Here is a 15,105-nt window from a genome sequence, read left to right as displayed (position 1 = left end):
GTTGGTGATAGGCGGGGGGATGATTGTACATGGAGCCCCCACCCCATGGCTTTCCTCTCCAGCTGAGCCCACTGATGTGTGGAGGAGTGGCCCACCTCCTGAACCCCGACTGGCTTCGTTAATTAGCGTACACTGATTTATTTACAAGCGCCAGGTCTTCACAAGAAGGAATCTGTCCTGTCTTTCTGGGTAGCGCAACTGAGGAGCTGGGTTGAAGGTGTTCTAGCAGCTAAGGAATTCCAGCCATCTTCACCTGTTCTTATTGTTTGTAGGGTGGTGGGAATGCATGAGCTCATTATCTTTCCTCAGTATTCTTTTTTATTAGTCATGCTTTTCCATCAGCTTCAGTCATCTGAAGTAATAAACTGGCTCGGGTGTCTCTAAAGGCTCTGAAATGTATTTGCCCTATTCTGTTGTGGCTCAGTCAGTAAAGAAGTGGCCTGCAATGTGGGAGACCCAGGTTCAGTTCCTGGGTCAGGAAGATCCTCTGGAGAAGGGAATGGCAACCCACTTCAGTATTCTTGCCTGGAGAATTCCATGGACAGAGGAGCCTGGTGGGCTACAGTCCACCGGATCGCAAAGAGTTGGACACAGCTGGGAGATTAACACACACACATATTGGTGGATCTGCTGCCAAACCAGGAGAATTCCTCTATAGGATGAAAAAGGGGATAAGTAAACTTCCATCATAGTAAATTTCACAAGTGATGTTTATCCTTTAACACTTTGTGAGCATTTTCTTTTGTTACGTGATCTATTTCCATTTCCTTTTGTAAGGAGGAAGTCAGTTCTCATGGTTTTCATAGTTTTATGGCTTCACTCTCTTCTTCCCCCCTTAGACTTGAGGATCATGGCTGCGGGAAAGTTTGCAAGTCTTCCCAGAAACATGCCGGTGAATCACCAGTTCCCCCTCGCCTCGTCCATGGACCTTCTGAGCAGCAAGTCCCCTCTCGTCGAGCGTCGTGCAGATGCCTATCAAGACGTGTCTATACATGGCACCCTTCCCCGGAAGAAGAAAGGCCCTCCTCCCATCAGGTCCTGTGATAACTTCAGTCATGTGGGGACCCTCCCCCATTCCAGATCCCCACGGCAGCACTCACCTCTGATCCAGGACATCATCCAGGAGCAGCCTCTGCAAGACTGGAAAGGCGAAGCCTTCACCTTCAGGTAGCTTGTTTAATTTCACGAATGAAAATGATTTGTTTTAAAGGACTTTTTTTTTTTTAAGTCTTTTTTAGGAAAAATATCAAACATGCACAAAGTAGAACAGATAGTTTAATTAACTCCCATGGACCCATCAACCAGCTTCAACAGTTATCAACTTGTGGTTGGCTGTACCCCACCCACTTTCCTGCCTCTGGTATTATTATTGTTTTCAGGCAGAGCTTTATTGTGCTCTGTTATTATTTTGAAGCAAATTTCAGACTTCATTTTATCTGTGAATATTTTGGTATATGTCTTTCAAAGATAAGGACTCTTATTTTAAAAAACGTATAGCCACAGCATAAAAAACTGTAACATCTGAAAAAAGAACCATTTCTTAATATCATCCAGTTTGGATGATATTAAGTGTATTTTAAGGTCAGCTTCCTGTATTATTAAGTCCCTCAGAAGGAACCACGGCATTTTTTTTTTTCCTCAGATTATGAACTGCATCCATCCATTTCTATAGAGATGCCAGGATTTCTATAATTAGGATGTCTATAATTGTATAGGCATCCCCATTATCCAGAGCATGCCTATGAAACCTTCCATAAGCTGAGATGGTGTGAAAAAGTAGTTACCCTAGGACACATCATACTATACATGGATGCATGAAATAAATGGAGATAAAGCACAGATGCTCACGCACAGCTCAGGGCCAGGGTGACTTGATGCTGAGATGCTGCTTGTAGTTCTGGAGGGAACTTGGTGGTGCTGCTCTTGCTGCTCTGCGTGTGCACCACCTGTACGACAGCTTCCTGAAAACAGACAGCAAACGCTGTTTTCGAATTTCACCTTTTTCCACGAAAGCAAAATTCCTGTTCAGACTTCTGTTAGTGAAATCAAGTACTAATGTAGGTCATTTTGTAAAAGCAAAGTAGTAGCACACTTTCAAAAAGCGGGGATACCTGTGTTTCGTTGTCAGCAAGCTGAAATAAATCTTGTTTGGTTTTGGATCCATCATTAAGTCAGCTTCAGAATACTTTAGAACAGGAATTGCTTTCTTCTTCTGTCCACCAGGGACCTGGGTAAATAAGACGCATGGTCGTAAAGGCTTTTTCTCTGGGTCTGAAATGGGCCTAGTTGTGACCCTGCTTATGGAGCTGGTTTAGAACCGCTACACCCCTTTTTCTGTTGAGCAAGACCCGCAGCCTGTGATGCTGTTGGGTAAGCAGGGGGATGGCTTCTTCTGCTGTATCTCCTGACCTCTCTCTCTCTGTCCAGCCCTGTAGCACGGAAAGCCGCTTTGGTCCTAGCTCATTTATTTGTTCAATACCTGTATATTGAACACCTGTGTTACTTAGAATATGTTGATTTTGTAAGCTCTATTGCTTCACCAGGAAAATTCTGCCCATATCCTCCAAGTATCTTAACTAAAGGGCTGGTCTGACATAGTCGACATTTTAGCTATCAAATCATTGCCCTTTTACAGAGTGGGGAAACATGTGCCCTGACGGGATAGCAGAGGAACATGAGAAATGGTGTCCTCCCAGAGCAAACATTGTAGTGAAGGACCCAGATAATAAATACAAGTAAATAAACAAGACAATGGCGGGTTATAGTCAGTGACATAGAGGAAATAGTCATATCCTGGAGATTTATTGGGGTTATATTTTTTATAGAGTGGACGGTCTCTGAGGAGAAGAGTCAGTGGAAGGCTGTCCAGGCATAGGAAGAACAAGTGCAAGGAACCAGGGGTGGGAACATGTTTGAAAAACCCAAAACAGGCTAGGCTGACCTATGGCTGGAGTGTGGCATGTTGAGAGACAAATAGTACACATGTTGGGAAAGGCCTAGGCAGGCAAGAGTTCAGAATGAGTTGTATAATTGCAGTATTACAGGAGAAGATAAGCGGAAGCCCAGATAGTCTCTGGAGAAAGCACTGGAGAGTCTGCAGGGTTTCTGACATGAGACCACACGGCTTCCCAGGGCGTTCTGGGCATCGCTCTGCGGAGTCCAGGCAGGTGGCCTGCTGATGACAGGTGCACTGGAAGTGCGCACGTGTGCACAGAAATGTTGATAGCGCATCATGGGCGCCTGATGCACTGCCGTGCAGAAGCAGAGCCGTCACTGCCCTGTCTTAGGGAGGCTATGAGGCAGCAAAGGAAAACAACTTCCAGCTAGCCAGAATTAAGCCCAGGCTGCACTACATGGAGTCAGAACCCGCTATTACCTGGCTTCCTGTGGCCACTTTTTATTTATTAAGTTAAACTCTATAATGAGCTAGATATCCATGGGCTACCACATGGAGATGGTCCACAAAGTCCAGGCTAGGTGTCTACTCTTACCAGGGGGATCTCCCAGGGGCCGAGGGTAGTAATGGAGTCACCCTTTGTAGCTTGAGGAAGTTCTCAATAAACTCCTGAGGCCCAGGCTGTCAACCTGCCAGCAGTTCAAAGCTTTTTAACTTGAAAACTAACTTGGACATAGATCAGATCTTAGATCTTATCGGAGGTGGACGCAAGTCATGAGTTTAAAGTCCAGGCTGTGGAAGACTTAACAAGTACTGCTGGTTTAGGTTTGTTTCTGATTCAGAATTATGTTCATCCAAATTCAGGGTTTTTTTCCCTTAACTTAAAATACCTTATTGTTAAAGGTCAGCACAGGAAGTAAATGTACATCCTTCAAAATTATGCTGAGTGTCAAAGGATCTAAAGTCCTCTTCCCCCACTCCGAAGCATTATTATTAATGTATTTTGTTTACCTGACACATCTTAAAGATATCCTGAGTTCTCAGTTTTGAGGACTTTGAAGCACCGTATATGCTTGTTTTTTTTTTCCCCTCTCTAAATCCTTTAAGTATTCCTAATAAGATTATGAGCTGCCTCAGTTACTTTTTGGAACAAGTCAGAGTGTCAACAAGTAACATTTTGTGAAAGTGAAAAGCTGGAGACAGGCTGTTTGAATGAGAACCCGAGCTTCTAGAGTGGGAAGTGTGACTAAGGTGCTGGACAGAATTACCTCGAGAGAGAAACAGCATTTCTATTCCTAACTCAGCTCTGACAGCCCAGCAGAGCTGTGAGACCCACTACCCTGGTTCACTCACCACTGGAACCTGGGAGCCATGTGTGTTTTAGAGTTTTGAATCCCTGACTCCTAAGACTGGCTAGGTCTACCTTTAACAAGATTATTGGTTTCTTTTTTTTGCCTTGTTTCAGATAAACTCTTTTGACCTTATTTCTTTTCCGAGTGAATGCAGGGGTTAACTTCAGCTAAGAGTAGCTGAAGTTCAGCTTGCCTAGATGTCAAGCCTGCAAGCCTTCCATTCCATCACACTTGGGGTTGGCATGACGATGGTGGGACCATCTTTGGGAGTGCCCCCCCAACTCTTTATGTGGGCCCGCCTGTATTCAGAGGGAAACGCTTCAGACAGCACCTCCTTGTCTTGTGAAATAGTCTAAGTTTCCAACAAATTTGATTACTTTATTAATCACTAAAAAGTCACCTTTATGATTGAATATTAAGTAAATATCAACCCTGTGGAAAGCCCTAGGCAAAGCAGAGGAAGTCTTCCTTTTGACCTAACAATTTGCATTAATAAGTGGTCATATAAACATGGGTCATATTCACATGAATTATCATTCCCTTACATTTTATAGTTATAATATCTTCCTGTCCATAAGTTATCTTGTTTGAACATCATAACCCTATGTGGCAGCAGGTTTCATTGTTAGCAGCAGCGTCAGGTTGTTATCAATATAGCTGAGTAAATGGTTCAGAGAATGGATGGTTGAGGCACCTAAGATTAGACCCTCATGTGTGACTGAGCTAGGATTAGGACTCAGAAACTATCATAGGACCTTCCCCAGACACTGTGCTCTGTAGCCTTGCAAGAAGGCTGGCTCTGCTGTGGGCATCTCTGAGTTATCTTCTCACATGAACACTTCAGTCCCCAGGGTCTGACTGCAGCATCTCAGACAACCCCCTTGAGGAGGCTAGAGCCTTGGCCGCCAAGAGCAGGCAGAAGGCAGGCCTGAAAGGGGAACTGGTCTCCTCGTTCCGAGACCCATATCTCTTGGCTCTGTTGTTGTCTTGGCTGCCCTTGGATATACTTGGGGTTTGAAAAGGAGCCAAAGTGAGGAGCCCAACTCTCTTAAACCTGCTGCTTGGTGTCACAGAAGGAGCCTTTGTTCTGCAGGCTGAGCAAGGCTTCTCTGAGCAGTCTGCAGTTGGGATTTCCTCTTGACATTAGCGTTGTTTGGCTGGTGTCCCTTGGGTTCATCTATCTTCAAGGATGAATTTTTATTTCAATCTGGGACCTTCTTGGGCTGAGAGGAGACCAGTCCCTGATACGAGGGGTCTGCATTGCTGGGATAGGTGAAAGGTCAGCGCTTGGAGCCCACTGTCGGTCCTCTCCCTGCCCATGGGTACGTGGAGGCGCACATTCCTGGGAACAGCTGCTGAGAGCATAATTCCTTCTGTGCTGTGGGAGCATGTGGCTGGACAATGCGGTGTTTCATTAATCTGCATGAGTGGAGCTGACTGACTAGTCACAAGAGTTTTAACTAATGGGGGCCAGAAAGTCTGCAGAATTATTCCAAGTTAAAATCCTGTATCCTTTCCCAGGCAGTTAAGTAACCTTCTGTGTCATAGTGTCAGCTCTTCAAATTTGAAGCTGAAGTGTTAAGACACAGGCTCTGTGCAGAAGACACTTCTCCAAACACTAACTCTGGGCTGTGTCGGTGCTGTCATCTGAAAAATTGTTTCCACAGCCACCAAGTTCTAGAACTATTGATTTATGCTCCCCCAGACATGCAAATAGAGTGATCTTTAGCACAACGTTAATCAGAAGGATCTACTATGTGAAGGTCCACACGCAGGCATCTGCACACTTTATACATGGGCATGTCTGCTGTCTACCGATTGGAAGCTCTTTGGGCACAGAGACGAAGTTGGGTTTAGATTTGAAAAAAGGTTATTTAATACGAATAAAAATTCTTTTCAGTAGAAGGTACATTTATTGAGTTGGCAGAGTGGCAATGGCTTAACAGCCAAGAATGTCTCCAGAAAGTAATAACCCATGCACTGAATTTTTATTTTTAAATTTTGAAGTTAAGTTTTACGAACAGTTTGAAATGCCCCTTGGTGTTTAAGTGCAGCTGTTGCGGATGGGTTAGTGAATTCCAGGCAATGGTGCACGTCTAGGCCCTGGTGGCCCCTGGTGTGCTGAGGCCAGGAGCAGCTGGGTCAGAGGTGAGCTCAGCCCCTGTTGGGCATCTGGTACCAACCCAGGGTTGGGGGAGCCCAGAGAATGGGGAGTGTCTGCAGGCCCACCAGCTGCCTGACAGTAGTCCTAAATCTTCTACCCACAGGGATGGTTTCAACCTAAAAGGCTGGGATCTGTGCATTCTCAGCTGTTCTGGGGGAAAACTGAAGTACTTTTTTTTTTTAACCGATTGCAAACCGCAACCAAGAAAATGATCAGACTTGTACAAAACCGTCCTTGTTAAGTAGAGCTATTCAACATCTTCTTTCCTCCCCCAGCTCCCCAACAAATCTGCTTTAAATTCCTGTTTATTCAGGCCTCCTGCATGTTATTGAGCAAAAGTCAGGTCTGTCCGTCTTCTGTGGGTCAGAAACTACGAGTTTTTCATACCGCTCAGTATAAGTTGAAGCACACTGTAGACAGAAGATGCTCTGCAGTTACAAATGACTCATGTTCTTATCGCAGGTGGACTGGGGAGCCATCCCAGCCAGGCCAGGAGGTGGGAGCTGGAGAAGTTGCTTTTGTTGTTCAGGAGATCCCTTCCTGGGGACTGGACTGGAGCCACAGGAGTGATAAGCCCTCTGCCCACCTCCGGCCTCGGCCACCCTGCTGTTCACAGCTTTGTTATGCCGTCACCACCCAGTCTGTCTCTAAGAGGCTAGCTGCAGGATTGCCTGCAGAATTGCCTGCAGAATTTCAAGCTTTCTCTCCTTCAAGGCCCCAGGCACAGCCTCTGAGGGTGTTCCTGTTTTTGGATTGTGCTGTTATTTACAAATTATAGAAGTCTGAGAAACCTTCCATGTTGACCCTGCCTTTATGTCTGTGGTTCCAGAATCACTTGCAAACGTAGTCAGGGGTGGACAAAGAGAACGTGAGTCATGTAATCCAGGAGGTCTCAGTTTACCCACTACTAGGTGTGTGAGCTAGGACAGGTTCTAAACTATACACTGAGGGTGAGCATAATGCTGCTGAGGGGTGCTGTGAAGATTCACTGGTCACTAAACCTGCAAGTTCCACTGAATGGCACGGCTCTGACTTTCTCTCTTAAGCCTGGTACTGCCTTCTGGGAGTCTGGGTAGAACAGGTCATGTCCTTGCTCTCACTTCTACCTGATCATAGCAGTTTATTCTTCTCCTGCCAACTCTGCTGGGTGACGCCTGACCCTGAACGCCACTGTTCATTTTGCTGGGATGTTGATGTAGCCGTGGATATCAAAGAAAGCAGCTAGTGACCTTGGGGTTGATTCCACCAAACAGACTGGGTGGCTTTGTGACCTTGTGTAAGTTACCTCATCTTTCTGACCTCCACATCCTCAAAGGGTGGCTTGGGGGTCAAATACAACCCCATGTGAAGGCACCTAACTCAGGACCTGGCATGGAGCAGGGGCTTACATGTTGGTTTCCGCCCTTCCTTCCTTCCTGGAAGGCCAAAGGCCAGAACTTGGAGGCTACTAATCCTCGTATGCAACCTGAGATCACGTTCCATGCCTGCGGGTTTCCATGGGAGAAAGTTTCCCGTGTGTTGACAGTCTGGCCAGAATCCCTCTATCTGGGTCTGCCCTAAGCGGCCCTGCAGCAGTGCATCTTGGCCACCACTCAAGCCTACAGATCTCACAGCCCCATGGCACATGGGAAATCAGCACACCATGGTACTGAGACAGAGAGTCTGTCCTTGGTGAACTGGCCCAAGCCCTTGCCTGCTTGTCCCTGTACTTAATGTCCGTGTCGTCACTGTTTCTTCTTTGCTGAGTATTTATTGAGTTTATTTAGTGTCAGGTATTGTGCTGGGTTCTTCCCAGGTGGCTCAGTGGTGAAGGATCCGACTGCCAGTGCAGGAGACGTGGGTTTGATCCCTGGGTCGGGAAGATCCCCTGGAGCAGGAAACAGCAACCCACTCCAGTATTCTTGCCTGGAGAATCCCATGGACAGAGAAGCCTGGCAGACTTCAGTCCATGGGGCCACAGAGAGTCGGACATGACTGAGTAACTGAGCACGCACACTGTACTGGGTACCAGGTCCCCAGTGGAGAATAAAGTATAGATGTGGGCCTTGTCCTTGGGGAGTGCCCAGTTTAGGGCACTAAATTGAATGAGGAGGTACAAGGAAGGTCATATCAGAGAGCCCTGAGTTCCTTGAACAAGGGGGAGAGAAGGCTTCGCTGCAGGAGGGAACATTTGAAGATTTTATATAAAAAAACAATGTAAGCTTCATTAATATTTTATGTTACGATGTACTAAAATGATATTTTTGAAATATAAAGTTAAAACATTATTAAAACTGAGTTCACCTCTTTCTTTTCCATGGACTACTAGGAAAGTTTACATGTTCTTCACATTGCATTTCTGTTGGTTCCAGTCTGAGTGAAGTGAGTGAAGTCACTCAGTCGTGTCCGACTCTTTGCGGCCCTGTGGACTGCAGCCTACCAGGCTCCTCCGTCCATGGGATTCTCCAGGCAAGATTACTGGAGTAGGTTGCCATTTCCTTCTCCAGGGGATCTTCCCAACCCAGGCATCGAACCCGGGTCTCCTGCATTGTAGGCAGACACTTTATCGTCTGAGCCACCAGGGAAGTCTAGACGTCACTAAAGAGTTTAGATTTTCTCCGCAGGTCAAAGGGAAGCCTTTAAAGTGTTTCAAGCAAGGGAATATCATGATCTGGCTTAGTTAATAGAAGACTCAGTGGAGAAGTGATTGAAAGGAGGAATAGGAATTGGAGGGAGAGCAGGAGGCGGTTGCAGAAGTTCAGAAAGCAGAGGGGATCTGTTCTGGGAGGGTAGTAGGGGAGATGAAAGTGGGTGGATTCAAGATCTATTTTGTAGGTAGAATCTGCTGGAATTACTGAGGGTTAGATAGAAAGGGATGAGGGAGTGGGACAGTCAAGCATGGCTCAGTAAGCTGGGTGGGGGCATGGGGCCATTTATGGAGACAGGGAAGAGTGGAGAGGAACAGGGCTTTATTTGTGATCAGGCTGCTTTTTCCTGGGAGGAGGAGATGATGGTTCGATTGCAGAGAATTGAGACTTCTGTTTGGTGTGTGCTGAGTCTGAGATGTATGCGTGTCTACTTGGAGGTGTTAACCAATCCGTTGGTGTTGTGAGCCTGGAGCTATGGAGCGAGGTCTGGGCTAAAAGTTATAAAGTTAGGAGTCTGCATACAAATGATGTTAAAGCCAGAAATGAATGCCATTGGCCAGGGAGAGAGCTGTATAGAACATAAAGAGAAGGGCCCCTAGGGCCCAGCCAGAAGGAACCCAAGCACAGACCATTCTGGGGAGTCAGCATAGGAGGCTGAGCGTTCAGTGCGGAGCAGAGAAATGAGGCAGGAACCACACATGGTTGGTGTTCAAAGGAAGGTGGGGATGAAAGACAAAATTCAACAGGAAAAGATCTAATCTTTTAAGTACGTAGTAAAACAAAGCACATTTTTTCATTACTTGATTCTTTTTATAAAACGCTTTTGATTTGATTAAAGCAGACGTGCCCCGGGGGCCGCCCTCCCTGTGGGCCTGTGTCAGCAGTGTGGTGATTATGCCCGCGGTTGGTTCCTTCCCTGGCGGTTCTGTGCATCCCCGACAGCTCCGTGGACAGAGGTTACATAGACCACTGTGGTCGGTGTTCAGACTTGCCTGAGGGGTGAGGGCTGTTTTTCTAAGGTGCCTGCCCTGGAAAAGGGGCCTGGGGTGCATGTTCCTGTGTATGTTTGGATGACTGGAGTCTTTCCTTTTATTTTCTCAAAACTGTAGCACTTTGGGGCTTCCCTGACAGCTCAGTTGGTAAAGAGTCTGTCTGCAGTGCAGGAGACCCTGGTTCAATTCCTGGGTTGGGAAGATCCGCTGGAGAAGGGATAGACTACCCATTCCAGTATTCTTGGGGTTCCCTTAGGGCTCAACTGGTAAAGAATCCACCTGCAATGCGGGAGACCTGGGTTCAATCCCTGGATTGGGAAGATCCCCTGGAGAAGGGAAAGGCTACCCGCTCCAGTATTCTGGCTTAGAGAATTCCATGGACTATATAGTCCATGGGGTCACAAGGAGTCGGCTCTGAGTTAGTTGAGAAGAAACCTTTACAAACACACTCCTTTAGTGAGTGGGGAATGGTTGGGGGCAGGGTGGATGGGGCCAGTAGGAGTGGAGGAAGGGCAGATAGACACCAGCCAAACAAAGCATCTGCTTTTATCAAAAGTGCTGTGTTTGGGCTTAGCCAGCCCAAAGCCTGATGATTCACTGATGCCAGACCCTCTGTGCCTGCCAAGAGACATACTGGCCTTGATACGGTTTTTCTCGTTGTTACTCTATTCAGTTTGACTGACTGCTGCCAAGTTAAGATTTCAACAGTGGCTTTTAACTTAATGCTGTCCTGGAATTCTGCTGAACACAAGTTGACCCATGAGCACATCAGGTCTTCGTCAACCAGAGCCACTTGGTATTAACCTTGGATTCCTGTAGAGACTCACCATAGTGTGATATGAAGGATATTTAAATGGTGCTGTTTTAACATGATTAGGGAATCTGCCTGAGGAGGCGGTTTAATTGCCATTCTTTCAGTGTATGTCATGAACACATTCATCAGGCATGGCTGTATTTTCAGATGAGATAGAAACTGACTCATAGGAGCAGGAATTGGCTGCTGAAGTGAAGGAAGCAGGAGTTTGAGAAGCAGCTGGGCCTTAGGATCTCTGTCACCAGGACAGGAATTGTGTCCTCATCTACAGTCTACCCTGGGCTGTAGGAAGAAAGATTCCCCAAGTTGAGGGAAATGACAGAGAGAGTCTCACGGTCTGAGGCTCTGAAAGGGAAATGCAATTCAGGACAACTGACAACAACATGCTGAGCAGAGCTTGAAGGAGGAACAGGTATGTTGTGACCATCCAAGGAGCGCTCGTGTTTAAGGATGTGTAGGAAGAACTGTCTCCAGCCTGGACTGACCCATGTACAGGGTCCCCCCGACTGTAGCATGATGAGCCAGGGCTGATCTGATAAATTCATTCGCTAGTACACTGAGTATTTGTGTGCTGGAGACTCAAAGACAGGCCGGGGCTTTTGTCCAGTTGAGGAGCTCATGGCCCTGGGAGCAGGGGATGCAGGTTTTGAACCATCTGAGCTCACCTGCACCTGTTCTCTCTTGGCGGCTGACCTGCCTTCCCATCCACACTTTTGCTCTGCATGTCATCCACTAGCTCAATAAGCAATTCTCCTTTTCTTGACTTCTGACTCTAACATCTTTTTTTAGGTTTCATGTCACTTTTTCTCCTTGACCAGGTGATTGCAGGTTGTGCTTTCTGGGTAGCCTTCCCTCAGAGCCTGCCTTCACTGTGCCACCACTTGCTCCGGGCTGTTCTGGCCTTGGACCCAGACTTAGGAAAGGTCGGGCCATGCAACGGAGGCCCGTGTCAGAGAGTGGCTCTGGGCTGTGGAAAGAGCTTGAGTGCAGAGTGAGCAGAGGATTGTAAGGAATGCTATGAGTAACAAAAAGGGCTTTCAGAAATTATGTTTGGAATAATGAAACCAAAGAGAGGGGGATGTGAGAGAAACCAAACTGCTGAGCTTCTGTTCAGCTTGCGTTTTTTCCTTTTTTTGGTCAAGGAAACGTTTTCTCTGATTGGAAAGGGTAGGATAGAGGTGAAGGAGGATAGCAGATGAGGCCATGACAGAGGCTCTAATCCCACCAAATAAGCTGAAGCCCCAAGGCCCGAGAAGAAAGGCTGAGACCACCAGACCAGTGCACAGCATTGGAGAAATGCTGGCATCACCAAGAGTGACAGGAGAGATGAAGATAGAGAAGGATTTTAATTTCTAAACCGGAACTAGGGAGATAAAATTAATCTATAAAATGGTAAGATTGACATCCATCTCAGGAAATATTCTAAAAAGGATTATTAGAACAATGATTTTTGAATACTTGGGGAAGGAAGCAAAAACCAGTAGTAATTAGCAGGGCTTTGCCAAAAAGCAGGTCAGACTAGTTTCACTTTCCTTCCTGGGGTTACTTTGTTAGTAGATTAGAGGACTGTTGAGAAGATGTATATTCAGATGTCAGTCATCAGAGATATCCTTAGGATGAAAGTGATTGCAGGCCAGATGATGGTACAGGAAACACACTCTAGGCTGTGTCCTTAGCCCATTTCTAGCCAACTTTAAAATATCTTTTAGACAATGATACTGACATAAACATCATGTTGGTGGATGTTATGAATATTGGGGGAATAACTGATATATCAAAGAGATAGAAGTAAGATCCAAAAAAGATACTGGCATTTTGAAACAACAGACCAAACCTAACTAGAGAGAGAGAGAGAGAGTGTGTGTGTGCGTGTGCGCGTATGTGTGTGCGTGTGCATGTGCGTGGTGTCTAACTCTTTGCGACCCTTTAGACTCTAGCCCACCAGGCTCCTCAGTCCATGGGATTCTCCAGGCAAGAATACAGAAGTGGGTTGCCATTCCCTTCACCAGGAGATCTTCTCAACCCAGGGATCAAACCCGAGTTTCCCGTGTCTCTTGCATTGCAGGCAGATTCTTTACCTGGTAAGCCATCGGGGAAGCCCAACTAGAAGCACTTGGACTAAGTCCAAAAAACAAAATAAATGTATAGCGTTTGGCTTAATAGCCACATGTGAAAAAATATTCCAGGATTTAGGTAATTGCAACCCTAGAATGAGCTTCCCTTGTAGCTCAGTTGGTAAAGAATCTGCCTGCAGTGCAGGAGACCCAGGTTCTATCCCTGGGTTGGGAAGATCCCCTGGAGAAGGAAATGGCAACCCACTCCAGTATCCTTGCCCGGAAAATCTCATGGACAGAGGGGCCTGGAAGGCTGCAGTCCATGAGGTCGCAAAGAGTCGGGCACGACTGAGCAACTAACAACACAATGAGTCAGCAGTATACTATGGTTGTCAAAGAAGCTAATGTGATTTTAGGAGCATTAATTGAAGTTTAAAATTTGACCAAGGGAAGTGGTTACACTTGGCTGCCCAGCTCCCATCTGGTGAATTGTTACCTCTAAACAACAGAAATAGAACTTGAATTCCTCCACTACAGAGCAGTGAGCTCCTGTCTAGGTCACTCTTCTACTTTAAAGCAGAGCCGTTTAATCATCAAGGCATACCCCTAAGGTTCTTTGTGTTAGTGAAAAGGAACTCCTCATGTCATGGGTTAACCCTGGAAGGAGAATATAAAATAAGCATCAACCTTAATCCTGTCAACTACTAGTGAGCCAGCTTTAACAAATGAAATCAAGAAGTATGTCTTGAGATGTGGGAGCGTAAATCTTGTGTTTATTTTGTAAAGGGATGAAACAAAATATATTGTCTGAAATGCACATCTAGGAGTGTTATAGTTCTCTGTTTTTAAAGCTACATCCCCTTTTAAAGCACAATCGTATGCCTATTTTATAATTAATTTCATAATTAGCTTTTATGAGTGATTTTTCTTTTCCTTTTGGCTTCTGTTTTTAAAAGATTAAAGGAGAATTGACTTACAATGTTAACAAATTACATCCTTCTTTTAATTAGCAAAGACAGTGCATATAATACGCCCCTGTGTGGCATGGGAAAGTAGCTTAATTTTTTTAAATTTATTTTTATTTTTAATTGGAAGATAATTGCTTTACAATGTTGTATTGGTTTCTGCCATACAACAACATGAATCAGCCATAAGTATACATATGTCCCCTCCCTCTGGAACCTCCCTCCTACCCCTCTAGGTTGTTACAGGGCATCAAGTTGACCTCCCTATGTCATACAGCAAATTTCCACTAGCTGTCTGTTTTACATGGGGCTTCCCAGGTGGCTCAGTGGTAAAGAATCTGCCTGCTAATACAGGAGATGAGGGTTCAATCCCTGCATTGGGAAAATCCCCTGGAGAAAGGAATGGCAACCCACTCCAGTATTCTTGCCTGGGAAATCCCATGGATAGAGGAGCCTGGTGGGCTACAGTCCATACAGTCTCGAAGAAGAGCTTGGTGGGCTACAGTCCATGGAGTCACAAGGAGTTGGACACAGCTGAGTATGTACTAATGGTAGTTTTATTCCTAGTTTTTTAAAGAAATCTCCATACTGTTCTCCATAGTGACTGTATCAGTTTACATTCCCACCAACTGTGCAATAAGGTTCCTTTTCTCCACATCCTCTCTAGCATTGATTGCAGGTTTTTTGCTGATGGCCATTCTGACCAGTGTGAGATGGTATTTCACTGTAGTTTTGCCTTGCATTTCTCTAATAATGGGCGATGTTGATCATATATTCCCGTGTTTATCAGCCATCTGTATGCCTTCTTTGGAGAAATGTCTACCTAGGCCTTCTGCCCATTTTTTGATTGGGTTGTTTGTTTTTCTGATATTGAGCTGCATGAGCTGCTTGTATGTTTTGGAGGTTAATCATTTGTCTGTTGCTTCGTTTGTGTTTATTTTCTCCCATTCCAGGGGTCGATTTTTTTCATCTGGTGTATAATTTCCTTTGCTGTATTTTTAAATTTAATTAGGATAAAGTAACTCGTTATTGCAACTTTAATGCGATTCCCAGTATCAGTAGAGAAACTGTCCATCTAACTACGCACTAGCTCCTGTTTTCCCAAGTGATGTCATTTCTCCACTCACCAAGCCAGTCCTGTCTTAAGCATCTAGTTCTTCACTTTCCCATAAACAGCTGGAAATGACCTTGTGGTCCACTCTCAGTCCTCTTGGTTATCTCCCTTGTTAACCTCCTCTCTG

The 15,105-nt window shown here is 45.6% G+C and overlaps 1 protein-coding gene across 1 annotated transcript in view; it reads left to right on the top strand.

Annotated features, from left to right (window-relative positions):
- BCAR3 (BCAR3 adaptor protein, NSP family member) overlaps positions 1–15,105 on the top strand; it is a 131,399-nt gene that overhangs the window by 7,584 nt on the left and 108,710 nt on the right. The window contains exon 2 of the mRNA XM_069598187.1: positions 840–1,167. Within this exon, the coding sequence (XP_069454288.1) occupies positions 851–1,167 (317 nt within the window). The 5' untranslated portion in view covers positions 840–850. The remainder of the gene's footprint in view (positions 1–839; positions 1,168–15,105) is intronic.

Source organism: Ovis canadensis, chromosome 1 (assembly GCF_042477335.2).
Source record: "Ovis canadensis isolate MfBH-ARS-UI-01 breed Bighorn chromosome 1, ARS-UI_OviCan_v2, whole genome shotgun sequence".
Taxonomy (NCBI): domain Eukaryota; kingdom Metazoa; phylum Chordata; class Mammalia; order Artiodactyla; family Bovidae; genus Ovis; species Ovis canadensis.
Note: the sequence above shows the minus strand (reverse complement) of the source record. Positions and strands in the feature narration are given on the sequence as shown.